The sequence below is a fragment of the Cydia pomonella genome, chromosome 1 (genome assembly GCF_033807575.1).
Source record: "Cydia pomonella isolate Wapato2018A chromosome 1, ilCydPomo1, whole genome shotgun sequence".
Lineage (NCBI taxonomy): Eukaryota > Metazoa > Arthropoda > Insecta > Lepidoptera > Tortricidae > Cydia > Cydia pomonella.
In genome coordinates, this window is record NC_084703.1 from 47983424 (window position 1) to 48010302 (window position 26879).

The following is a 26879-nucleotide window of genomic DNA, read 5'->3' on the forward strand; positions in this document are numbered from 1 at the left end:
TCTTCATGGCGGGTCAGAAAAGACATCTCAGAGGGCCAGGATTGCAGCAAAAATGGATTTTTATTATATCGCGGGTCATATATCAGTATTTTATAGAATAGTGATATAATAGACAGCTCGCACCTTACTAAGGCAACTCAGCAAGCTTCGTTGCCTAAACCAGGTACTCGACTGAAAAGCTTGATAATATAAAACCTAAATAATTAATGAAAATTGGTAAGTATGTAGACAAAAATGTAGCCCCCTCGCCCCGCGCCCATTTACCCCCTTATTCATAAACGTCTACTAAAGTTACGATGCCGCTAATAATCGTTTGTCCCTTTCCGACGTATTGGTATGATGGAAAGTGAAAAAAGGTTTTTTACATTGTACATAATGATTTGAAATGGGTGTTTACCTGTAAACAAATAACTATTATTATTATTTACTTCCATCTGACATTGGATATCGAATCGGGCAATGTGAAAACGCTCAAAGGGTAGTCAAAACTATGTACCCTAATTTCACCGTGGGTGCCCAACTTCGCCCAAGTAAAATATTAAAATGATAATTTTACCAAGACATTGATATCCATTGAGTTCACAATAAATAGAGCTGCTTAAAAATTGTTTTTAAGAGTTTAAGCTCATTCGAAAAGTTTCGGCCAAATTTCTAAAAATAATCTTTTAGAAACGACTTACTAGGTTAATTGATAAGATGATAAGTGTTTTTATAGTGTGAATAAATTTCTATTAGATTAACATTTAATTATACGAAAGTAGGTAATTTGACATATAATTAATTTTAAAGGATTCGATGTATGTATTTCTAATTTATACAGTGTATCCCTAGCCATTGGACAAAGCCAAAATGTACATATGCATTAGGGTATTTAGCACCAGTGTACAAAGTATCATAACAACCGGTGTAGCGGTTTCGAAGAAATTAACAAATTACCATTTTTTACTTTGGAGCAGCCTGTATGTGTTAGTAATAGTATTATTTATTTTTTCCAAAATAGTTGTAGTGTGGAACCTTCTTCGACCTTTTTGATTATCTTTTTTATTTATGACACTAATAAGCTTCTGACTTTTGAAAAATGCCACCGTTGTCAAATATTTCGAACAAATTGTCAAAAACACTGCCAAAAATTAACACAGTGTGTTTCTTTTTGTTGTCCATTATTGCAAATAACCTTTGTTGGTTATTTTTTTTTATCTTTTGTTCTAATTAAAAAAATATTAACGTCAGAGCATTCCTGAGAAGTAACCCTAGTAGGTATTCAGGATGCCACGTTGGTCCCGTACTGATGCATAAATACGTACTTGGTCCCCGACGGTCGCCAGGGCGCGCTCCTCGCGCGCCCGCTCCAGCGATCCTTGCGGCTTCAGGATGCCCACGCGCTGGTCCCGTACTGAAACAAATACGCCTTTATTACTGAGCCATAAGGAACATACACTAGCACAATTTAGGAATATTAGTAATATTACATCAGGCTATTTATTCAACATTTTTACAAGCTTTTATTTAACTTGCCCTGTTAGTACGTATGGGACAAATCTTGCAAGTTAAATTTGACCCACTTCCCGGTTTCCGATGAAGCTGAAAATTTGCATACATATGTAAGTCGGGTGACAATGCAATATTATGGTACCATCAAGCTGATCTGATGATGGAGACAGGAGGTAGCCATAGGAACTCTGTTATAAAACAATGCAACCTAATTGTGTTTGGGGTTTTTAGAATTGTCTCGATGAGTATTAGTTGCTTGTGGAAAAAAAAGTACAGTAAGCGATAAAAGCTTGTACCAAAAATGAAGTTATTGCCAAAAACTTATGTATGAATATTTTTATACAAGTTCAAAGAAATATTGTTTAAAATTTGTACCATAAATGTAAAAGAAATTAAACACTTATTTATGCTATAGTGACGTCACTCGAGAGAAAAAATGGTGGGATGCGCTTTAGATCACGTGACATACTCGTACTAAACTGAGATTTAATTTTGAACGTTTTAACGAAATAGTATTATTTTTCTCTTTAATAAGCTTTTGAGTTCGCAGTACGACATTAGATGTATAAAAGCGGCCGAGTTGATCAAAAATATCTGAACTCATATTGAGGGGAACGCCAGACCCCCAAAGCTTCAGTGAAAATAGTGTAGTACCGTAAAATGGGGTGAGTAGGGACAACACTGACATTAAAACCTCGATAAAACTTTATTTCTACATGTGGCAAACTGATTTTTATACATAATAAATGTTCCGTTCGTTTGAATTTTAGTTTTTTTTTTATGATTTTGTGTAGTTCCATTTCATAACTTTAAAGATAAATACGAAATAGTAGGAAATCCCAGCTCAACCCCTAGTAAGGGCGAGGAGGGATTTCCTACTAAGGTAAGTTTTGAGAATTGTTGGATCGACACTTTGGGATTATGAACATTACAATAGCTTGATTTGTTCTTAGAATTTATAATTTACGTAGCAATAGCCTGTAAAAACTAACTCACCCTTCTGACATCCCTCCTCGCCCCGTTCTCAACCCAACTGTCCTCGTAATCTCTACTCACCCCATTTTACGGTAATAGGGAAGTAGATTATTTTTTATGCCACGTCGGGGGCAAACGAGTCACCGTAGCCTATGGACGCCTGCAACGACAGGGGTGTTACATGCGCGTTGCCTGAATCTTTAAACGTATTTATTTACATGCATGAAATAAAGCACCAGTATCTTTACCACGAGTTTGCCACTGGTATATTCGCTAATGAATGCGTAAACTAACTCACAATGCAACTCCCTCGTACTGGATATTCGGTCGTTTCGGCAAACTACCATATACGCGGGATTCACAACTCCAGACGTTCGTATACGAGCTTACACCGGCGTGTGCTTTCTTGTGCGAGCTTATTACCGCTTATTAACGCTCGTAAGAATGTCACGCGAACGCATTGACATATCTAAGGAGTCTAAGGACGGGCCTTACGGGCAATGAGAATGGGGCCAGTACAGTGGTGTCACTCACGAATTCGAGCCAATCGCGCAGTCTCATACCACAACAGGATTGGTTGATGAGTTCGCATCACGCCCGCGATTGGTCGCAACTAGATGCGTTAGACTGCACGACTGGCTCGAATTCGAGAGTGACACCAATGAACTAGCGCCATTCTTAGTGCCCGTAAGGCCCGTCCTTAGATATATATATGTCTATGCGCGAACGTATATGCTCCAACGCGCGCTTCTAAAAATGAGCTTATACGCGCGTATAAAACGCTAATCTGAAACAGTCCTAACTGAGAACCAAGAGAAGAGACTTATGACGATCTGTCTGGCCTAGTGGGTAGTGACCCTGCCCTTACTAGGGCTTGAATCCTGTGTGTGGGTTCAAATTTGTTCCTGTCTCAAGGGCGTATTTATAATTATTTATATCGTTGTCTAACTACCCACATCACAAGTCTTATTGAGCTTAATGTGGGACTCAGTTAATTTGTATAATACTGTCCTATAATATTTATTTTAAGGACCCGGATATTCCGGAGGTTCCTGTTTTTCTCTCACTCTCACTAAGCGTAAGTGAGCGAGATGTATGTGCGTGCTCGGGACCACGGATATCATATTATTGAATTTTAATTTGTTGTAAGTTTAAAAAAAAACATCGCTAAGTTTCCTCTAAAATAATTTTTGAATTGAATTAATCTGGTATCCAGTACATCAAGGGATTATTTTAAAGGAAAAATCTGATAATGATAAAGCTACTAAAAATCAACAGATAGATTATTCAACTAAATACAGCTAACCTGAAGTTAAAAAACTGATCATACCAGCAATCAAAACATACTGGAAAAAGTGGCTGTGACATAATTGGACAGACAGACGGATATGACGAATCTATAAGGGTTCCGTTTTTTGGCATTTGGCTACGGAACCCTAATAATTATTGGAATATTGGTAACGTAGGTGATTTATCGTGAGTCAGAGGATCAATTTATGATACCCCACCGATACCATTCACGTGTAGAACAGATCTGTACCCCTAGTGTAAATTTATTCGAAAGCGAAACGTGACGTACGCGTTTGCGTCAAGTCTCATTTTGTATGGGATTTTGAGTTTCCAAAACGACCCGCTCGGCGCGCTGTTTCTAAATCCCATACTAAATGAGACTTAACGCAAACGCGTACGTCGCTATCGAATAAATGTACACTAGGGGCTCAGATCGCTAGTAATAGCGATTAAGAATAGGACACAAACTTAACCCATTGCTATCTTATCACTTCTTCTTCCTCGCGTTGTCCCGGCATATTGCCACGGCTCATGGCAGCCTGGGGTCCGCTTGACAACTAATCCCAAGATTTGGCGTCTGCGCGCAATGCGACTGCCATCTGACCTTCCAACCCAGAGGCTAAAACTTGGCCTCGTGGGCATAGTCCGGTATCCTCACAATGTCTTACTTCATGCTATCTTATCACTAAGAAAGAAAAAAAGTTGCCTGAAACCTTAAATTATTGAATGATGAATTTTTATATGTACTCAGTTTTATAAAATTAATCGATATATCTTATACCTTTAAACGAGCAATTCTTGTATATATATATATAAATATATTTCTGTGCTCTCGAAAACGGCTCTAACGATTTCGCTGAAATTTGGTATATGGGGGTTTTTGAGGGTATACAATCGATCTAGATTAGTCTTATGTTTGGGAAAACGCGAGTTTTCGAGTTTTCATGCGTTTTTCTTTCGACGCAGAATATGGTCGCTAATTTCGTGTTGCCGGCCACTGTCCGTCTGGCCCAGCGGGTTAAGACGCGGACTGCTAGAAATGAGTGTTACGGGTTCGAATCTCGTCCGGTGACTAACTTTTTTTTTATATATATGTTCAAGTTTATAATTTTTTTTTTTAATTTTTATGGTTTTAGACAAGTAAGTAAGTAAGTAAGTAAATATTCTTTATTGCACCAACAATTATACATACAACAAGACAAGTTTAATTTAGTAAAAAAATGTAGTTAAGATTATCACCTATACACGCTCGGTCGCCCAGGTACTATATATATATATATGTACATATACCCCATTTCATTTACAATTGCTCTCTCTCCGCTCCTCAAAGCCAGCGTGAGGTCTAAATACTGGACAGTTACATGACGAAGACACGACTCCGCAAAAAAGTTTTCCGGGTATCTTTTGTTGTCACTACTTATATTGTTTACGCCTAATTACCGTCTCAAGTGAAATCCGGAGCAACTTGTGCCAAAATCGATTCTTAGAACATGTTTGGACCACTTACCGATAGACTATACTGCTGGTGGGCGGCAGATTATATTAACTTTTCGAGAAGGCCAAGCAGTACTCATGGGTAAAAACTTAGCTAAAGCCCCTTTGCTTGTGTGAGTAATGTGTAGGTATAGATAGACGTTCTATATTTGAAATTTGTAAAGACGTAAGGTTATTCGAAACCGTTATTAATAGGTAATTCGCAACTCGTGTCGATTTAAAACACTCTTCAGTTGGGTGTTAAATTATCGCTACTCTTTGAGAATTTCCTACTTATTTAAATAATTAAACCATAGATTGTACTCCTCGAACGATAACACAAGTGTTTAATAAATTTAAAAAATTAGGAACGGCCCGATTCGAAGAATGAGATACGATAACGATAAGTTCTGGTTTAGATAAGTTCTCATTTAGATTTCGTTTGTATGTCGTATAATTGACAGAAGCAGCTCGATTCGGGCAAACAATGTCACTTTGACGTTAGAAATATCGTAGATATATCTTATTGGGATCACAGCGGAATCGAAATAAACGACAATTTTGACATGTCGTTTAGCTATCGATCTTTTAAAGATCTTTCCAAGATCTTAAACGTGTCTCAATCATTCTTCGAATAGCGCTGGAAGTCTTGAATACAACTACTTAAGAATAAAATTAATAATAAATAAAACTATGTTTAACTAAAATACAAAATGACTATGTAAATATACAGGGTGACCTTAGCCATGAGACAAACTTTGAAATCCCACGTAGGGTTACTTCTCAGGAATGCTCTGACATTAATATATTTTTTAATTAGAACAAAAGATAAAAAAATATTTTTTCGAACTAAAGTTATTTGCAATAATCGACAACAAAAAAAAAACACACTGTTAATATTTGGCAGTGTTTTTGACAATTTGTTCAAAATATTTGATAATGATGACATTTATCAAAAGTCAGAAGCTTATTAGTGTCATAAATAAAAAAGATAATTAAAAATACTATTCTTTGAGAATTTTACCTTAGGAGCTACGAACACATACAGTCTGCTCCAAAGTAAAAAATGGTAATTTGTTAATTTCTTCGAAACCGCTACACCGATCGTTATGATACTTTGTACACTGGTTCTAAATACCCTAATGCATATGTACATTTCGGCTTTGTCCAATGGCTAGGGACACACTGTACAGTTGGTGTCATAAACGATAAAATTATTATAATTAAGACAAATCTCGAGTTATTTTTCAGCTTGAACAAGCTGAAAATAAAAAAGAGGTATGGGCATTGTGAATTTCATATCGCTTTGTGTGGTAGGGCACAGCACAGCGGATGTCATTCCAGATCTAGAGCAGAGCCCAACTGGGGAAGTACCTCCACCTTACAGAAAACCGCAGCCAAATAACACTAGACCCTACTCATAGTGTTGTGTTCCTGCCGGTGAGTAAGGTTGCCAGAGCTCAACGAGGAGGGGGGGGGGGGGTTTAGGGTCGGCAACGCGCATGTAACTCCTCCGGAGTTGCAGTCGTCCACAGGCTACGGAGACTGCTTACCATCAGGCGGGCCGTATGCTTGTTTGCCACCGTCGTAGTATTAAAAAAAAAACTAGCAAACTTAGCAACGAGCAAGTACCAGGGCCACATGAGTTACGAGAAGGTGTCGCCGACCATCCCGGCGCGTACGAGTATGAAGGTATCGCGGCTGCTCGCGTATCTTAAATACTCGTAGCTGTATACTTTTGGATTGTTTACCCGCATGATTTTATTAGTTTAAAGTATTATTTTTAGTGACTCGTAGAAAAAGTATTGTATACAATAGTGATATAATCAAGCTTTTCAATCTCGTACCTCACTTTGGCAACTCAGCAACGACTGAAAAGCTCTCTATTATATAACTATTGTATAAAATACTATTATCTTTATTATATTGAAACAGTTAAGGTGCTGTGGATTCAGTCAGCCGAAATTGTGCAAAATCTTAGCGCTTGTTAGATACAATCGAATTGCCGATGATTAAAATAAGTTAGCAAATTACCCATTGCGCTGATTTTCAGGGCAACAAAAGGCGAATAAAAATCTGGGAGAAGACGTAGGTAGATCATTCTAGCTAGAGATTAAACTAAAATTAGACAAAATCAGGAAATAGTCCGTGCCTTAACAATTAAAAAAAGTACAAGAGTGTGTTTCTCAGGACTAACAGAAAGCGGCTTAATAGCTAAAAATAAATTTTATTAAATTTAGAACAGGTACGTCAACTCGTGTATTAGAAGTTTGAATATAGATAAAATAATCTTTAATTTTACTTTATATAAGTTGCTATTGACATACATCGCTACTGTACATTCTGATAAAAGATATTTTTCCTACTCCTCTACTGTTATCTGTCATTTATGCATTCATTAACACGAATATAAGAACATACATAAAAGGTTTCAAGAAAAGTCTATATTGTCTATTCCTCATAAAAGCTCTTGTGCTTTTAATCGCTATAACCTTACTGCGATTAATGGCTACCAACCTAACAAAACCAAAACGAATACAGTTTTAAACTAAGTGCATTGCTGCCAACTATTCATTTGGTTGCATAGTAAAAATAATTACTTCATAAGTCAGAAACACGCATGTGACACCCATAATATAGCAACACCCATAGACTACGAAGACCGCTTAGCGTTGCTTGTTAGTCTCCGTAGGCTACGGTGGCCAAAATTGAGAAAAAACTGTCCAAAAATTTAATTTAGCAAGTAGCAAGTACCAGGGCCTCATGAGTTACGAGAAGGTGTCGCTGACCGGCCGGCCGCGGCCCGGGCGAGCCGGGCGCGTAACAAGGTATGCTCGCGCGTCTTGGCTATATACTTTTGCTTTGTTTACCTAAATTAAGATTTATTTTTGTTGACTCGTAGGAAAAATATTGTATGCAACGTTGTATAAGTAGTTCAAAAAATGCTCGTGGCGTATTCCTTTACAATGTTCGCCTACGCCTTCGGCTCCGGCTCACATTGTAACTCACGCCACTCGCCTTTTTTGACCCTTCTTATACAACTGTTGCATAAAATACTATTATTTGCGAGGTCGCGAGAATTAACAATATTGTAGATGACATTGAATATTATTTTTTATTTTCGTTGTTTGGGCATGAAATCTGCCATCCCACTTCATTCATCAAATCTTTAAAACTAAGTAGAAGGCGCCATTAACCCTTTTCCAGGCCGCACCAATCTACAAGGTTTTCCCAAAAAATCCAAATATATTCCAATTAATCCAGCTTTGATGATTCATTTGAAGACAAGTAACATTTCCTGAAAGTGTAATCTAATTTGAACCTTAAATGGGAACGCTAAAGTTGAAATTCTAATGGCGCGCATGTGGTCGATAAATCGTACTATGCCTGGAAAAGGGTTAAAGCTTCAACTATGCTTTAATTATTGTATTTTAATTGTGCTTTTAACAGCGTATTCATCAGATTTTATGTTTAGAAGTCTTACCGTGCGATAAAAACTCCAATGCCTGGAGATAAGATATTTAACTGTCAATGTGTGTGTGTCACGCCACATTCACTGCCGGGAACCCACCTGGTGGGCGCTCGTGAACTTTGTTCAGATGCCGGACAACCCGCTGGGCGTGTTGTTTTGTACGCAGCTATAGAGTCATAGACCTCCGGTTTCTGGGGTAGTGCGCCGTTTTTTGTCTGGCAGTGAATGTGTTAAATACTAGGAAATTGGTGGATGATGGAATCCTAGTTGAGTTTTAGCGAAACTACGTCCTTGGTATTCTAGGTCCATGAACAGACCAATAAAAAGATGGAGTGACGGCTTCACAGGAGTAGCCGGAGCACTTCGGCCAAGAGTGGCTCAAGACAGAAAACATGGAGGAGGCTTCAATCTTATATTATATCGACTACTTATCGACTGGTCATATGATCATTTTGTCAAGCCCTAGCGTACCGTAACTATTTAGGTTTTTACACAAAATATGGACTTAAATGATGAAATATTAACTGATTACGGAAGAAAAAATATAATTGACCGTGTAAGCCGGCTTCCAATGCTATTTATACTCGTAAATGCTATGAAATTAGCAAAATATCGTTTGGAAATTTTCGCCCGGATTATAATAATTGGCTGTAAAATGAGTAATTGGTTGGATTAATTGGAAATGTTACACTGCAGTCCAGAAATATATGACCATTGTCAAGAGGGCGCTATTATTCTCATAGGGTGACGGTTCAGGTTAGTATGAAAAATTTAGTTCCAATGAAATTCCGAATTCCAATTCTTTGAGAGAATGGACGAAGATCGGAACGTAAAAAGAGCGTACCTGGGTCGCCTAGCAGGAGGACGTCCTATCGGACGCCCTAGGTATCGCTGGAGCGACATGGTGGAGGCGGATCTGCGCGAGCTTCGAGTCGACAATTGGCGGGAGGTCGCACAGGACCGAGAAAAGTGGCGCTGTCTTGTGTCGGAGGCCAAGTCTCATTTTGGGCCGCTGAGCCAACCGAGTAAGTAAGCAAGTAATGAAATTCCGCAATATGGCGCGTGATCATATATTACTGGTTAGGCTTTAGTGTTTTTCTTCCCGATTGATTTATATTTTTCAAAAATGACGGTGATACGCTATTGAATCCACGGCCTTTAACTCAAAAATGGTCACGTTTTCTCATTTGTAGTCTGCCTCTTTCGCACTCAGGGGATGTTCATATACGTGGCTTCCCTTTCGCACACTTTAGCTGTCTTTAAGCGTAGGCGTTTGATAGGTGTGTGCAGGCTAGCAATATAATTAATTACGCGCGAGCGACAGAGATAGGAACAGGTGTGTCAATGTACTACATTCCTTGTGCTAAGCGTCCTTTCTTTAGAAAAAATATTTCCACCTCGAGCGTTAACATTTGAATCTCTCAGTACTCTGGATTCCATTACTCGGTTAACTGTAGACACAATGGCACAATCTTACTTAAATTGGACTATATTTATTAAATATAATAACTTTTAAATAAAATATTTAGAAAAACATCAAAAAACTTTTTTTATAAAAACTAGTGCCTACGCCAAATCTTGGGATTAGTTGTCAAGCGGACCCCAGGCTCCCATAAGCCGTGGCAAAATGCCGGGACAACGCGAGGAAGAAGAAGAGGATTAAATAAAATATTTAAAATGTTTCTACGCTAATCATAAAAGATCTTGAACCATTTTAGGCCAAAAATGTCTTACATCATTTTCGAAGAGTTGATACTCTTCAAACTGGTGGATAGGTTTTTATCAAACAGCAGGAAATTTTCAGGTAAAAAAATTGAATCGAAATCGGTCCATCCGTTGGAGAGCTACGATGCCACAGACAGATAGACAATGGCGTCAAACGTATTACACTCCTCTATGTTAAAAACTACAATTGTGCGTTAGTTCCCTCTTAAGAGGGAAGAATAGCTTTTAAGATCTAACGAAATAAAGGTTATTTTTCTATGAAATTCCATTTCGGGAGAAAACGTTCCACTAACTAAATCTTAACAACAAATCACACAGTTTGATCAAATAAATAATTGTAATACAAATGTGTTTACTTACGTAAAGTGCCGTAAAAATGTCGAGGATTCATTTAACTACACATAACAATAGCAACTTACCAAAAATTTGATTTTTAATCATTAAAACCACGAGCCGAAAAAACTCCGCCGTGCTCTGTCACAAAATCGCCGCAAACGGCTTTCTACCCACATTTTTTGTAGTATCACGTATATAGTATGCCACAACTACCCTATTGTGTGAAGCAGTTCTCTAGCTAATAAAACAGCGGCCAAGTGCGAGTCGGACTCGCCCATGAAGGGTTGCGTACCATTTATGACGTTTTTTTGTTGCGAAAGTTGGGTATGGCAGAAGAAACATCAGAGTCAAGTGAATGCAGTGGAAATGAGAGCGTTGAGAAGTATGTGTGGTGTAAAATTACAAGATAGAATTAGGTGTGTGATAAGGGAAATGTGTGGACTGAACGAAGATGTAGTGACAAAAATTGAGAAAGGTATGTTGAGATGGTTTGGACACGTGGAAAGAATGAGTGAAAGAAGGTTAACAAGGAGTGTATAAGGGAGAAATAGAAGAGGGAGCTGAAAGGGGTAGACCTCGGCGGACTTTCTCTGATCAAATCGGGGAAATCCTGAAGAAAGGCCAGGTCAAGAGCACCCTAAACCGACGAGCGTGTATGAGGAATGTCATGAAAGTTAAGGAAGCGAAAGAGGTATGTCAGGATCGTAGCAAGTGGAAATCCGTGGTCTCTGCCTACCCCTTCGGGAAATAGGCGTGATTATATGTATGTATGTATGTAAAAGATGTATGTATGTATGTATGTGGAAGATTGCATGGTAATGTACATCATATATTTTTTTTAGGTTTATCATTCTCTTAATTTAGAAGTTACAGTGGGGGGGGGGGGGGGACACATTTTACCACTTTGGAAGTGTCTCTCGCGCAAACTATTCAGTTTAGAAAAAAATGATATTAGAAACCTCAATATCATTTTTGAAGACCTATCCATAGATACCCCACACGTATGGGTTTGATGAAAAAAGATTTTTTGAGTTTCAGTCCTAAGTATGGGGAACCCCCAAAATTTATTGTTTTTTTTTCTTTTTTTGTGTGAAAATCTTAATGCGGTTCATAGAATACATCTACTTACCAAGTTTGAACAGTATAGCTCTTATAGTTTCGGAAAAAAGTGGCTGTGACATAAATGGCCAGACAGACGGACATGACGAATCTGTAAGGGTTCCGTTTTTTGCCATTGGCTACGGAACCCTAAAAAGGTATAAAATTGCACACAGAGATGGCGTTAATAAAGTGCGGAGGCCGGAAATATCGAGTGTGACAAATTTGTGACGGTATGCGGTAAAGGGTACCTAGTTTTTCATTCTGTCAACAACGTACTAAAAAAACATGGAGATTAGAAAATACTATAAGTGGAAAAACGTTATCTCTTTTAGTACGAGCACATAGTATACTTTCCTCTTAAGAGTTCTTCCTATAATTTGGAAATCTTAAAAAATCGATCAATTAATGTTTGTGTGCGTGAACTCAATCCTGATGCCGATACACACACAAGCTACACAGATTATGGGACGTTTACGAAAAGCACACACAGATACAATATCACCTGTAAATGTGCGTTTTAGTCTAGCGAGCACGCCCGTTAGTGTTCTGTACATTGCGCGCTTTGCGCGAGCCTTGTATAGGTTGTATTAACAAGACGAGAAATGCGCTGGAAACATGAGTGCATACTCAATAGACCTGGCATCCTTTATACCGCGCGAGCACTTCGGATTAAGTCCTAATTATACCTTTTTATACGATCAGATTTTGCAGATGTTTCTACAAGGAATTTAATTTTGTACAGTCTGTAATTTTTCACAGTTGATATTGTTTTATGATTTTTGACATTATATTACTTACCTAGGAAGCTCTAGTATTATATATAACATAATTATCAGTGATCGGAACTATGGGAGTAAAACTTTAACAAAACTTATCAAGCGGACGTAAAAAGAGTGCTTATAGCCTTAAACATATTCGAATATCTATGAATGTAAATATTTCTATGGCTGTAAGTACTATACTGTTCCTATCCCTATAGACATGAATATTTTTAGGGCTATATGCACTAGTTTATGTCCGCTTAACAACTTTTGTTAAAGTTTTACTCCCATAGTTCCGATCACTGATAATTATTGACATTTTATATTCTTTGAAAATTAAATATACGAAATTTCATTTTTTAACTTGATCTCTTTATTCATGAATTTATGATTGTTATATTTAGCTACATGCGAAGTGCATGGTGGGGGTAAGTAAAGCGATCCAGCTCATAAGGTGGTAAAAATTAGAACTAACTGCGGATAGCGTCTTTAACATTTCGTACAATGACTCGAAATGAAACTTTAATTTACGATCACTCCTGAAATATTCATTTAAATTGTATGGTGTAAGGGATCATTGTAATTTGTATGAATAGCTTGATATAACTAATGTATTAGTCTCAAAACACGAGCATTAAGTTGGATATATAGATAAAAAAAAACAGCGATGTGGCTTTCCGCGTCATGATGCTGAGCCAGCGCCTATTCTCTGCCACGACACATGGTTTTCTATTTCTATTATTTCAAGAATTGTAAACTAGTTTTTAAGTATAATTCTAAGCTGCGTGTCTTCTTGTCTATACCTACCTACCATGTATGTCGTGGAATAAAGTTTTTGTCTATCTATCTATCTACTGCAATACGTATCCGTGTAAATAGCTTTGCAAATGTCACATATAATGTGATCTTTTTCTAGAAGTTAGGAATGGGTATAGTAAGTTATCCTTAAAAGATAGACATTCAACATCGCGGACTTATTTGTAGACCCATGGAAGAGAGACCCCCGCCATACATTGTGTTGTTATAGCTCTACGGTCTTGTATTGTATTGGTGCAGACACGAGTCCTTCGAGTCTCCTGCTTTAAAACCCGACTCAGTCTTTAAAACCCGGCTCAGTCTTTAAAACCCGGCTCAGACTTTAAAACCCGGCTCAGTCTTTAAAACCCGGCTCAGCCTTTAAAACCCGGCTCAGTCTTTAAAACCCGACTCAGTTTTTCACTCTTAGTGTAAGGCTTGAGTGGACGCTCGAAGCGGAGCGTTCGGCGGGGCGTGCAGCGTGGCGTCGGGCTCACAAGTAATTTGAGTAGCATGCACGAAGGACGCTCTAATACGTTTGCAACACATCTTTTGAAAAAATTACACAAGATGCATTAAGTGAGGAAAAAAAATACAATTTACATTACTATAGAAATCATGTAATTACATACAGTAGCTACTTTTCATTATAGAATTTGATAAAAAAAGAAGTCCTATCAAATCATACAAATACGTAGCTCTTTCAGAAAACATATAGAATTCTTACAAAAGGAAATTAATAAATGAAAATCTTAATAAAGAAATAAAAATATACATTATATAAATCTGAAAGATTGCTATACCAGATTATTAAAAGACTCGCCTCGGGACTTCAATGTGTCGTACACAATACAACAACAAACAATACAACATGTCGGACAATACGAGTCGAGTTCTCCCAATTCAGACACAAAAGACTCGAGGTCTGACGACTCTTTTTGCCCACATTAACCTTCATCTTCCTCGCGTTGTCCTGGCATTTTGCCACGGCTCATGGGAACCTGGGGTCCGCTTGGCAACTAGTCCCAAGAATTGGTGCAGGCACTAGTTTTTACGATAGCGACTGCCATCTGACCTTTCAACCCAGAGGGTAAACTAGGCCTTATTGGGGTTAGTCCGGTTTCCTCACGATGTTTTCATGACACCGAGAAGCGTGATATTTCGTAGATAAGTTCCTGGAAAACTCATTGGTAAGAGCCGGGGTTTGAACCCGCGACCTCCGGATTTCAAGTCGCACGCTTTTACCGCTAGGCCACCAGCATTCTGCCCGCATTAACCTTATGCAATGAAATTTAATATGTGTCATCGTACCTATTCCATTCATTCATTATTCGTTTCATTGCCCGCTTAATTTGCGATTCTCAAAATAGAGGCTCTAAGTACTACGAAGCACGAAAATCGAAAAGTTCGTTATCTGCTTCTCTATCTCTCTAATATGCAAGAGTGACAGAGAAGCAGATAACGAAACCCCCCAAATCTCGATATATTGGTTCCAGGAGCTTATCTCTTCTGGAGCAATCGGTAAAGCCATTGCCATTCAAATTTCAACCAAACTAACTACAAATAAGGTTGATGTTTGCTTATCGCTGTTAATAGTCGTATTACTACTAACCGACTGACCGAGTGAGGCCCGAAATGATTGGAACTAAAGGCGACTCTAAGACTTGAGTGTTAGGGTTTATTTCAGCTTGTAATTCGTTAACAAGTGGGCGTTGTGTGGGTGTTGAAGAAACCCAGCGTCACAGTAAGTGGGCGTGATTAGATGAAAAAAATCGGCCAAGAGCATATCGGGCCATGCTCAGAGTAGGGTTCCGTAGTTACTCTTCCGTCACAATAAGCTAAACTGGAGCTTAAAGTATGGTAGATTGTTAACCAAGGGATGAATTGTGGGTGTACGTCTTTTTACTATGAAGGGGAAACTTTTTGCGATAACTCAAAAACAGCTAAACTGATCATGTCCGGTATAGTTTTCATTTAATATCTTTCTTAAGCTCTACTTCCAAGATTTTTTTCATATTTTTGGACCTATGGTTCAAAAGTTAGAGGGGGGGGGAAACATTTTTTTTGACGGAGCGATTATCTCCGAATATATTCACTTTATCAAAAAATGTTTCTTGAAAACCCCTATTAGTTTTGAAAGACCTTTCCAACGATACCACACATTCTAGGGTTGAAGCGAAAAAAAAATTTCACCCCCACTTTACGTGTAGGGGAGGTACCCTAAAAAAGTATATTTTTTTAGATTTTATTGTACGTTTCGACTTGGGTCACGTGACGTGTGTTAAAAGATATTTTAAATTCAATATTTACAAAAATATGGTCATTACAGGTCCCCTAAAAGTAGTTTAACATGTTCTTATAATTCAAAAGAATTTATTGGGATACAATTCTGCCCTAAGATTTGTAGATGGAAACAACCCTATTAGCCTACCCTCCTTTGCCGCCTTTTTCTAATGACAGAAACGGCTGACTTTTTACAACCTTTTATTTATAGTTTGGCTCTACAGGGACCGTGCGCGTTGGAGGGTCTGCCATCTTGTGGCCTGAATCGGTACCATAAACATGTACATTTACACGTCACGTGTTTTCTTGTGCATAGTAGGTTCTGCCATCTTGTGGGCTACATCGGAACAATAAACATCACATTTACGCCTCGCGCCAAAAATCTGACGGCTCCTGTGCTGCCTGCTACAGTTCATGCACGCTCCCTATAAATAAAAGGTTGTAAAATGTCAGTTTCGTTTTTCATGTCATCTGAATTATCTATACCCTTCATCATTCTAATGGTGTCGAGTGAATCGCGTAACGCCATCTATGATCGAGTAGGGCGTCTGTAGTGTCCCTTACCGAGTCACCCAGTGACTTTGAATTTAAACTACAGTTGATTTCAGCGCCATCTGGTGACCTTCTGTGCACTCTAAATAGTTAAGCTACTGCGCGCTAGCCCTCTAGTTCATAGATACGGTCAAAAATGTTTTATAATAGAGGGTATTACTGCAATGTTCTGCCGCCAGAGTGCAGCGCTAGCACATATTGCAAACCATAGAGTAACTTATAACAAAGAGAATTTGAAATCGAGGTGGATTGTCAAAGAAAACTTTGTAGACGCAGTAAATTTACTGCCATCTTTCGACACATGATGAAACTTTTAGAACGCCATTTGACTTTGATCCATATTCTTACTCTAATATGGGTTATATTTGCTAAAAATCAAAAAGTGGCAAAGAGTTAGCTTATGCTTATATGTTTTAATCATGTGTCGTAAGATGGCAGTCAATTTACTGTGGCTACAAAGTTTTCTTTGACAATCCACCTCTATTTCAAATTCTCTTTGGTTAAATGATCTATTTTAAGCTTCGGAATTTACCAAATTTTATTCGGGATAGATAGAGACCTTGCGCGTTGGAGGGTCTGCCATCTTGTGGCCTGGATCGGAAACATAAACATGTACATTGACACTTCACGCCAAAGCAAGTGCTGCCCTCTACAGCTCACGTACGTTTTCTTGTGCATAGTAGGTTCTGCCATCTTGTGGGCTATAATACAAGCTTAAACTTGATACTTAAACTTCGCGCTACTGTGCTGCCCCCTACATGACGTACGTTTCTGAGTTTTTAGGGTACCGTACATCAAAAGGAAAATTTGGAACCCTTATAGGATCACTCGTTTGTCTGTATGTCTGTCTGTGCGTCCGTCTGTCTATTACGGCCAAGGGTAAACTAGAAATGAATAAAAGAGTTTGCAAACTATATCGTGTTACATATCAAATGAAAGAGCTTGTTCTGAAAATCCCAACTTTTTTTTGATATTTCAAAACTGATTTTTTCCTGTCGAAATAGTAAAAGAAAAACTATATGACTCACATTTCCCCCTTAAATCTGCTTCTGAGATGACGACGGGCGGCAGTGCGTCTTGTAATGCGCCAAATTTATTAAAGTACACTATAGTGTTGTATAAAGAATCCATTAAAGGTCACTAAAGTGTTTTATAATGAATTTGTTACACTTGAGTCGCGCAATCCGTAGAGAAAGCTTCTAACGACATGACTGACCCTTTTTCCTAACATCAGCCACTGATATGACGAGCGGCGGCGCGTCTTCAAATTCATTATAGTACACTATTAAAGTGTTGTATAAAATAATCCATTAACAATTTTAGTGCCGGGTGCCCCGTTTCTAGTACAAAATGAACACACATACGTGTTCTTCGCAGTGAATGTGTTAAATTACGCTTAAGTGTTGTATAATCAATTTATTACAGTTGAGTCGGGCAATCTATAGAGAAAGCTTTAAATTACATGACTTACCTTTCTCCCTAAAATCAACCTCTGAGATGACAACGGGCGGCGGCGAGCCATGTGACGCACCAGAATCATTATAGTACACTGAAGTGTTGTATAATGAATTTTCTACAGTTGAGTCGGGAAAAACATGACTCTTTAAACTACATGACTTACATTTCTCTCTAAAATCTGCCTCTGAGATGACGACGGGCGGCGGCGCGTGTGACGCGGCAAACTCATTATAATCCACTAAAGTGTTGTATAAAGAATATATTAAATTACACTAAAGTGTTGTATAATGAATTTTCTACAGTCGAGTTGGGAAAACATGACGCTTTAGACTACATGACTTACCTTTCTCCCTAAAATCAGCCTCTGAGATGACGACGGGCGGCGGTGCGTCTTGAGACGCGCGGCGTGACGCCTCAACGAGCGTCAACTCGCCGCCGTGGCACAACGCCGTGAACGTTGTTGTGTTGTTTTCGACGCTGGCAGGAAAAAAAATGTCAAAATATATATTTTTTTTACTCGTCGACTTTTGACTAATTGTTGAATTAAGATTTCGTATACCAAACTATAATTGCATATTTTTAACCAACTAAATTATAAGGTTCATTTCGATACGCTGTAGACAACTATAAAAAAATTGACCAGTCACGTGCCGCCGCGCTCCCATAGAAAAGACTAAACGGGCGCGGGGTTTTGCGGAGTCGCGTGTTTATGTATTTTGTACTACATTTTTGTCTACTGAGATACAATTTTCATTAAAATTAGGTTTCATAGTGATAAAAGTATTATTTTCGATGACTCGTAGAAAAAGTATTTTACAGTACATATGGGGCTACTTTATAGCGCTAGTGCGAGAAGTAGCATATTATGTTACTGTGTCGAACATTTAAAGGGCCATATGTACTGTAAAACGTTGTACGATACATGTGCGAATAGGTAATTCGCAACTCGTGTCGATTTAAAACACTCCCTTCGGTCGTGTTTTAATTTATCGCCACTCGTTTCGAATTTCCTATTTTTCGCACTTGTATCGTAATGTACTAATATACAATAGTAATATAATCAAGCTTTTCAATTTCGTACCTTACTTAGGCAACTCAGCAAGTTTCGTTGCCTAAGTAAGATATGAGATTGAAAAGCTCTGTATTATAATACCATTATATTAAATACTATTTTTCACGAAAACATTGGTACAAAACCGTTTTAGATGTGCTAGGTTGAAGCTTTTAATTTCCTGATTCGTTGACATTGGACCAATCTCAGCGCACCAAGTTTATTACGTCATTTATGGGAGTATTTAGAATCCTTTTAAAAAATGAGAAAGGTTTTAACACTAACGTTTTCGCCGGCATTGACTTAATAAATAAATAAATAAATAAATAAATATTATAGGACATTATTACACAAATTGACTAAGTCCCACAGTAAGCTCAATAAGGCTTATGTTGAGGGTACTTAGACAACGATATATATAATATATAAATATTTATAAATACTTAAATACATAGAAAACATCAATGACTCGGGAACAAATATCCATGCTCATCACACGAATAAATGCCCTTACCAGGATTTGAACCCGGGACCATCAGCTTCGTAGGCAGGGTCACTACCCACTAGGCCAAACCGGTCGTCTGACTTGATATAAAGTTTTGGTTAGGTTTGTACACGTGCAATTATTGCGGCGGCAAAGAGGTACGTTATAAGAAATAGAGTCAGTTCAAGTTGGCAGCGAGTGACAGCCCAGACAGTACAAGTGTTATTTTAAACGTCATACTTCCATGAAATTACTGTCGTTTTCTTAACACTTGCACAGGTTGGGCTATCAAAATCACTGCCAACTTCTAGGTTCACAATGAAACATCGATAAACCTCTAGCCTCGTAAGGCCCAAGGTCCTACCAAAAGGACTTATTCAGTTCGATGAAATTTAAATCATATTCAATTGGAACAGAGTTGCATTTGGTTTGTTTCATTCAATTTTCAAACAAAATAAAATCAATTGTATTCCCTGCACTATACTATAGGTTCAAATTCTAGTGGCAAATTTAGGATTTTTCATTTCTATGGCTGGGCCTTAGGAGGTTATGTTATAAATAAATAAATAAATAAAATAAAAATTGTTTATTTCGGACCATAATCCATAGAAATTGGTTAGTAGCTTCTTAAAAAATTATGTTAGTCTTATGAATAAATATATATCTACAGGAAACTTAACCTAGTAGGTATTGGGTCTTACCCTATTTGTCCCTCCCAATAATCACATCAACCCAGTATTTCGTGAGCGGGCAGTCGAGGCGATCGGCCAACGTCCTTAGCATGCTGTTGCTGCTTCCGCGCACTCTCCCAAGCAGTGAGGCAATTCTTTTTCGCCTTATGGCAAAGAAGTCGTCTGTTCTAGCCTCGGCGAACATGCCCGATGCGCTGCAGTGTTTAGGTCGCCTCAACAGCATTCTAAGGACGTTGTTGTATTGTACACGCAGTGTATTATAGGCCTTCTGTGTGAAACTCACCCACAGGCTGCACGTGTAAAACGTCTGGCAATAAGCCTTAAAAAGTGTCAGTTTTACTTCCTCGTTACAGCGTGCAAACCTGCGGGCGAGCATATTACCTCGTACTGCCAAAGCTCTCCTCTCTCTTTCCACATCCATATCATCCCTGAGCTCCCGCGTAATTACATGCCCTAAATATTTAAATTTATCAACTATTTTGAGAGCCACTCCCCCCAGCATGATCTCAGGCAGGGTCTTAGTGTTATACTTACGAGCCTTAAAGATAACGACCTCGCTTTTGCTCGCGTTGTAACTAAGACCATGCTGTTGCGCGTAGCTCTCACACAGTTTAACAAGATGTTTGACAGCACTGATTGACGGTCCCAGCACGACCATGTCGTCCGCGTAACTTATATTGTTGAAACACGTTTCGCCTATGTGACATCCGACATGCTCCTTGCTAAGACCCTCAATCAGTTCGTTAACATAGAGGTTAAACAGGATTGGGGATGATAATCCCCCCTGTCTAACTCCACACTGCAGTCTATACTCGTCCGAGTCAACCCCCGCCCATCTCACCCTATTGACCTGGTTGTTGTACCAATGTTTTAGCAGCGCAATGTACTCTCTGGGTAGACTGGTCCTTTCCAGCTTGCTCCACAGCTTATCATAAACAACCAGGTCAAAAGCTTTGGACAGGTCCAGAAAGCATGCATATATTGGCGTGTCTCTGTCCAAGTAGTACTTGACAGCCTGCTTAAGGCACAAAATTGCACTCTCTGTCGACAAAGTAGTCGTCGTTATAGTAGACCAAGATCCCAGAGCCGCCAGACCTTAATTATTTTCTCACGACTGAAATGTATGGGATAATATAGTGTTAGTATGTACTTTTCATGTCTGCATACTTGCTATATTGGCCCGACGGCCACTTGTCCGGTACAAGGTGCTAAAGGTTGGTAAAAATAATACTTTTCCTAATATTCTCATGGCTGATTTTTATGTATGTTTTAGAAAATATTGATAATTGATAATCAACATTGCAGTTACATGCGCGTTGCCGACCCTAACCCCCCCCCCCCCTCGTTGAGCTCTCGTTACAATACTCACGCGACAGAAAAGTTTTCGGGAGAAATGGCGGCGAGACGAGACCCGAGCGCGACCAGGCGGTGCGCCCTCACGCGGGCCTCCAGCTCGGGGTCGTTGCTTAGGCAGTCCGGAGACACCACGGACGGGTGGCTGCAGGGGAAAGGCGACTATAAGCGTTCGTTGGTAAGGTTCAGTTTCGTTTGTTCTAAATTGCTTTTACACGGGATCGTTGCTTAAGCACTCCGAGGACACCACGGACGGGACACCGAAGAAAAGGCGACTGTAAATGGTATAAGATAAGGTTGAGTTTAGCTCAACCTTTTTTCAGTTTGTTCTAGAATGATAGGCTCCAAGGGAAAGACAAATGTAAGGTGTATTGTTTAAGGTCATTTATGTAGGGTGTTCCAGAAGTTTGAAACCTTTTTTTGTCTCTTTTCAGAGGTTAAAAACCTTTTTACGACAAGTGCGTGGATAATAAATTTACGGCTCCCAGTGACATCATGGGGTCTGCAACCTTTTCTCTACCGAGTCCAGGGGTAATAAGCATACGCCTCCTAGCTACTTCTCCAGGGGTCGACAACCTTTTTTCTACTCTAGAATTTCAGGGGTAGTAAACTCACGGCTCTCAGAGACCGCTCCAGTTGTTGACAACCTATTTTCAATCAAGTGCAGGGATAATGAACTTACGGTTCCACCAACCGTTCCAGGGGTTGAAAACCTTTTGTCAACCCATTTCAGGATTAATAAACTGACGGCACATCCGGATCAGGTAGTTCCCAGCGACCGTTCCAGGGGTTAGAAATCTTTGTCAACTAAATGCAGTAGTAACTTAAAGCTACCACAAACAGTTCCAGGAGTTAGAAACCTTTTGTCAATCCATTTCAAAGGTAGTAAACTCACGGCTCATCCTGATCCAATGGCTTCTCGTCTTCTACATCAGGGACATTGCGCCCATACGTGTCCCAAGCGGCGTGGTGGCAGAACTCGAGGTGCTCCATCGACCGCTCGAGGGGCTGGAAGCCGTGGAGCTCTTCGTCCTCGGGCAGGGGTACGGTGTCATCTATGAAATTAGTTTAAATTGATATTTTTAGTTTAAGTGAGAGTCCGAAAGAGAGGTATAGGCATTGTGACGACCGGTTTGGCCTAGTGGGTAGTGACCCTGCCTACGAAGCTTATGGTCCCGGGTTCAAATCCTGGTAAGGGCATGTATTTGTGTGATGAGCATGGATATTTGTTCCTGAGTCATGGGTGTTTTCTATGTATTTATACATATTTATATATTATATATATCGTTGTCTAAGTACCCTCAACACAAGCCTTATTGAGCTTACTGTGGGACTTAGTCAATTTGTGTAATAATGTCCTATAATATTTATAAAAAAATAAAAATAAACGGCATTACAGTCGAAACCAAAGCACTGTACAATTCAGATTGCACAATAGACAGGATCACAATCCGATACACAGCCATACAAAGACTAGCAAACATGCCGCAATCTGGTGCCCATGACAGAAGGGAGTTCAGCCTTGGAGCCCGCACAGCTGACCAGTTTTTTTTACAGTGCGTGTAATTGGGACGGTCAAAAACTTGTGACTTCGCGGTCGCAGGAGATTTTTGGGCACAAATGGAATGGTCCACCTTTATGAATTGATAGAACATTTCATTATACACCGTGTTTTTATTGAATTCAGTTAACTTCGGGGTATCGGTAAGAACGTTAAGGGAAACTAAATGGCATAGTAAATTTAAAAAAAAAAATTATAATAAGTAATTATAAATTAGTAAATAAATATTATAGGACATTATAACACAAATTGACTAAGTCCCACAGTAAGCTCAATAAGGCTTGTGTTGAGGGTACTTAGACAACGATATATATAATATATAAATATTTGTAAATAATTAAATACATAGAAAACACCCATGACTGAGGAACAAATATCCATGCTCATCACACGAATAAATGCCCTTACCTTGACTTTGATTCTTATTTTCTGTGTTAAATTTGTTAAGTATCAAAAAGTGGCGCCATATAATAGATCAAAGGCCAAAGGTATGGCGGCATCGTTTCGAGCGATGGCGCCATAACCTTAAGATTGAGCCCGGTAAGATGGCGCCACTATTTCACATTTAACACATCAAATAATTAATAGAATCAGGATCAGGATGTCAGTTGTCGGGTGTCAGACCGTCAACATCTCCAGCATCTCCTGAGGATGCCTCGTGGAGAGGCGAAACACTTGTCGAGTTTTGTACTTTTGGTGGTGGGTTGTTATATTTATTTGCGTATTTATTTTTGCGGTGGGAGGGCGGCAACATTAATTGCATGTAAAAAATACGCAAGTAAGTATAACGGGTTAGCACTGTTTGACTAACACGTTATTTTAAAAGAATAAGTATCAATGTCAAATGGCGTTCTAAAAGTTTTAATAATAAATAAATAAATATAAATAAATATTATAGGACATTATTACACAAATTGACCAAGTCCCACAGTAAGCTCAATAAGGCTTGTGTTGAAGGTACTTAGACAACGATATATATAATATATAAATACTTAAATACATAGAAAACGCCCATGACTCAGGAACAAATAGTCATGCATATCATACGAATAAATGCCCTTACCAGGATTTGAACCCGAGACCATCAGCTTCGTAGGCAGGGTCACTACCCACTAGGCCAAACCGGTCGTCAAAACATTAATTGCATGTAAAAAATACGCAAGTAAGTATAACGGGTTAGCACTGTTTGACTAACACGTTATTTTCTCGCGGATTAGCAAAGTAATATTTCTTGCTTTAATTTTTTATTTAACACATCAGTGAAAGAATAAGTATCAATGTCAAATGGCGTTCTAAAAGTTTTAATAATGTGTCGAAAGATGGCAGTAAATTTACTGTGGTTACTATTTTTTTTTTGACAACACACCTCAATATCGAAATTCTTTTTTTGTTCGGGGCTAGGTTGATCTGTGTAAGATATACCCTAATATTTATTTATTTATGATTGATTATTTGCCGCTACTTTTTCTTCAGGTGGTCTATGACAAAACACTACGCCAGAGTGTGTAAGTGTAACTCACATTTGTCGCTGTCCTGGCTAGGCAGTTTGTTGAGGGTGTGCGCGAGCGCGTGCCAGAGCTGCGGGCGCGCAGCGAACGGCGCCGACCGCACCAGCTGCGGGTACTGCAGAACCCATTCTAGGCACACTTTCACTGGAGACAATCAATACGTAATTATTAAACTAGCAGCTCTGTGCATGGGCGTAGACAGGGGGGAGGGAGGGGGGCAGCTGCCCTAGAACTCAAATTTTACATACAATGTAAGCCCCTCTGCAAAACATCATAAATAAGGTAAAGTCTTTTGAGAATTCGTATATATTTTTAAATAACTAATCATGATAATACCTTGAAAGCTTTTGAGTAAGTTATATTAATTCTTTGGTAGTCATTTGATGTATAAACTATGAGAGTTTTAGTTAAAACTTATTTTTATATGAATTTATTCGTGAACCTCTTATTTGGCTTCGTTATCGTGATAAAATAACTAAATAACTCGTGTCGCCTGTTTCATGATAAAGTTTTCTACAGTAATTGATGATAATTTGATGATAATAATCATGGGAGCTCTGTAAGTATTTCTTTGACAATCGACCTCTATTTCAAATCCTCTTTGGCCATAGTTACTATCCCATCAGCTGGCGACGCCCTTGGAAATAATTATTTTATTTTAAATACTTTAACTTATTAACATGATGATGAGGGTAAAAAAAGTAGTTGGACAGAAGAAAGAACACTAGACCCTACTCATAGTGTTGTGTTCCTGCCGGTGAGTAAGGTTGCCAGAGCTCAACGAGGGGGGGGGGGGGGGGGGGGGGTTTAGGGTCGGCAACGCGCATGTAGCTCCTCTAGAGTTGCAGGGGTACATAGGCTACGTAGACTGCTTACCATCAGGCGGGCCGTATGCTTGTTTGCCACCGGCGTAGTATAAAAAAAAAACAAATATGAGAGTTCTAGATAGAATTAAAAGAAATATAACAAAGGCAATAGAAAACAGAAGAGGGGTTCTAATTGACGACACGACCTGTTCCTTAAGAACATCTTAGAAGGTAAAATGTATAGGTAGGTAGGTATGGTGTTGTGTTCCTGCCGGTGACTAAGGTTGCCAGAGCTCAACGAGGGGGGAGCGGGTTTAGGGTCAGCAACGCGCATGTAACTCCTCTGAAGTTGCAGGCGTACATAGGCTACGTAGACTGCTTACCATCAGGCGGGCCGTATGCTTGTTTGCCACCGGCGTAGTATAAAAAAAAATCAAATATGAGAGTTCTAGATATAATTAAAAGAAATATAACAAAGGCAATAGAAAACAGAAGAGGGGTTCTAATTGACGACACGACCTGTTCCTTAAGAACATCTTAGAAGGTAAAATAGAGGGAAAGAGAAAAACGGAAAGAGCGAGAAAAAAAAAATCAACCAAATAAAGTTTTCTTTATTTCAGGTCGTGTCACCAGAAGGTTAAGGAGTTAGCAGAGGACCGGACGAGTTGGAGATAGCTCCACCGACAAGAGCAAAGCTCCTAAATATGAAGAAGATTAACATGATGCTTACGTGCGGGTAACGCTCGGTCTAAAGGGCTCTCAGCCGTATGCGACGGCAGTAAGAGCGCCAGAAGCGTGCCCACAGCCAGCGTCTGGCTCAACAATGCGGCTGTGGACTCGCTGTCGCTCAACGCTTGTTCCGTGGCGGTCAGCTCGTCCGTTGTGGTATGGACCAGCCATATTATAACGCATACCATCTGGAATATTAATACCTTGCCTGAGACTTGGGCGTTTTAAATATGTTTGTGACGTTATCTATGAAAAGGAAAATTATTGTCGATGGTGCTTCCGCCGTCATAAACGATGCTCCGATACAAATACAACGCCGCGCGACGCAGTGCGGCGTAAGCGCCACTGACAATAAGGTCCCTTTTCATAGATAATGCCACATTTGAAAAAATGGACGATGATCATGACACTAGTTGAATTATATAACATAAAATAATTGAAATTAACAGAAAATTAGTATATCTTAATAAATAGAAGATTAAAATTAATGAATTATTAAAAAATATAGGAAGAAATTTCAATACATATTAGCAAAGAGAATTTGAAATAGAGGTGGATTGTTAAAGAAAACTTAGTAGCCACAGTAAATTTACTGCCATCATAATCATAATCATATTTATTGATAATATAAATTACATGTCACATTTTATACAGTATATAAAGATTGTAGGTATGTATTTTAAATATATAATGTAGGTTGTATCTTATAACTAAGTTCCTAATTAAAAGAACACCTTATGGTCGTAGAACGCCTGCTCGACTAACCAAGTTTTGAATTAGTATTTAAATACTGCTACGCTTTGAGCAACTACTATTGAATCCGGAAGACAATTGTATACTTTTGGGCCCAATATGTGTATACATCTTTCGACACATGATTAAAACTTTTAGATCGCCAGTTTGATTTTGATCCTTATTAGCTCAAGAAAATTAACCTGAATATGGGCATTCAGGGGAAAAAATTGTGAAGTTTTGTCAATTAG

The 26879-nt window shown here is 38.9% G+C and overlaps 1 protein-coding gene across 3 annotated transcripts in view; it reads right to left on the bottom strand.

Moving 5' to 3' along the window:
• The window catches only part of LOC133528695 (nonsense-mediated mRNA decay factor SMG7-like), a 65955-nt gene that overhangs the window by 23575 nt on the left and 15501 nt on the right, over nucleotides 1–26879 (bottom strand). For all 3 annotated transcript variants that reach the window (XM_061866176.1, XM_061866169.1, XM_061866184.1), the window contains exons 9-14: nucleotides 25898–26084; nucleotides 24374–24505; nucleotides 22188–22347; nucleotides 21309–21437; nucleotides 18056–18189; nucleotides 1305–1393 (exon numbers count right to left, since the gene is read on the bottom strand). In XM_061866176.1, coding sequence (XP_061722160.1) covers nucleotides 1305–1393; nucleotides 18056–18189; nucleotides 21309–21437; nucleotides 22188–22347; nucleotides 24374–24505; nucleotides 25898–26084 — 831 coding nt within the window. The remainder of the gene's footprint in view (nucleotides 1–1304; nucleotides 1394–18055; nucleotides 18190–21308; nucleotides 21438–22187; nucleotides 22348–24373; nucleotides 24506–25897; nucleotides 26085–26879) is intronic.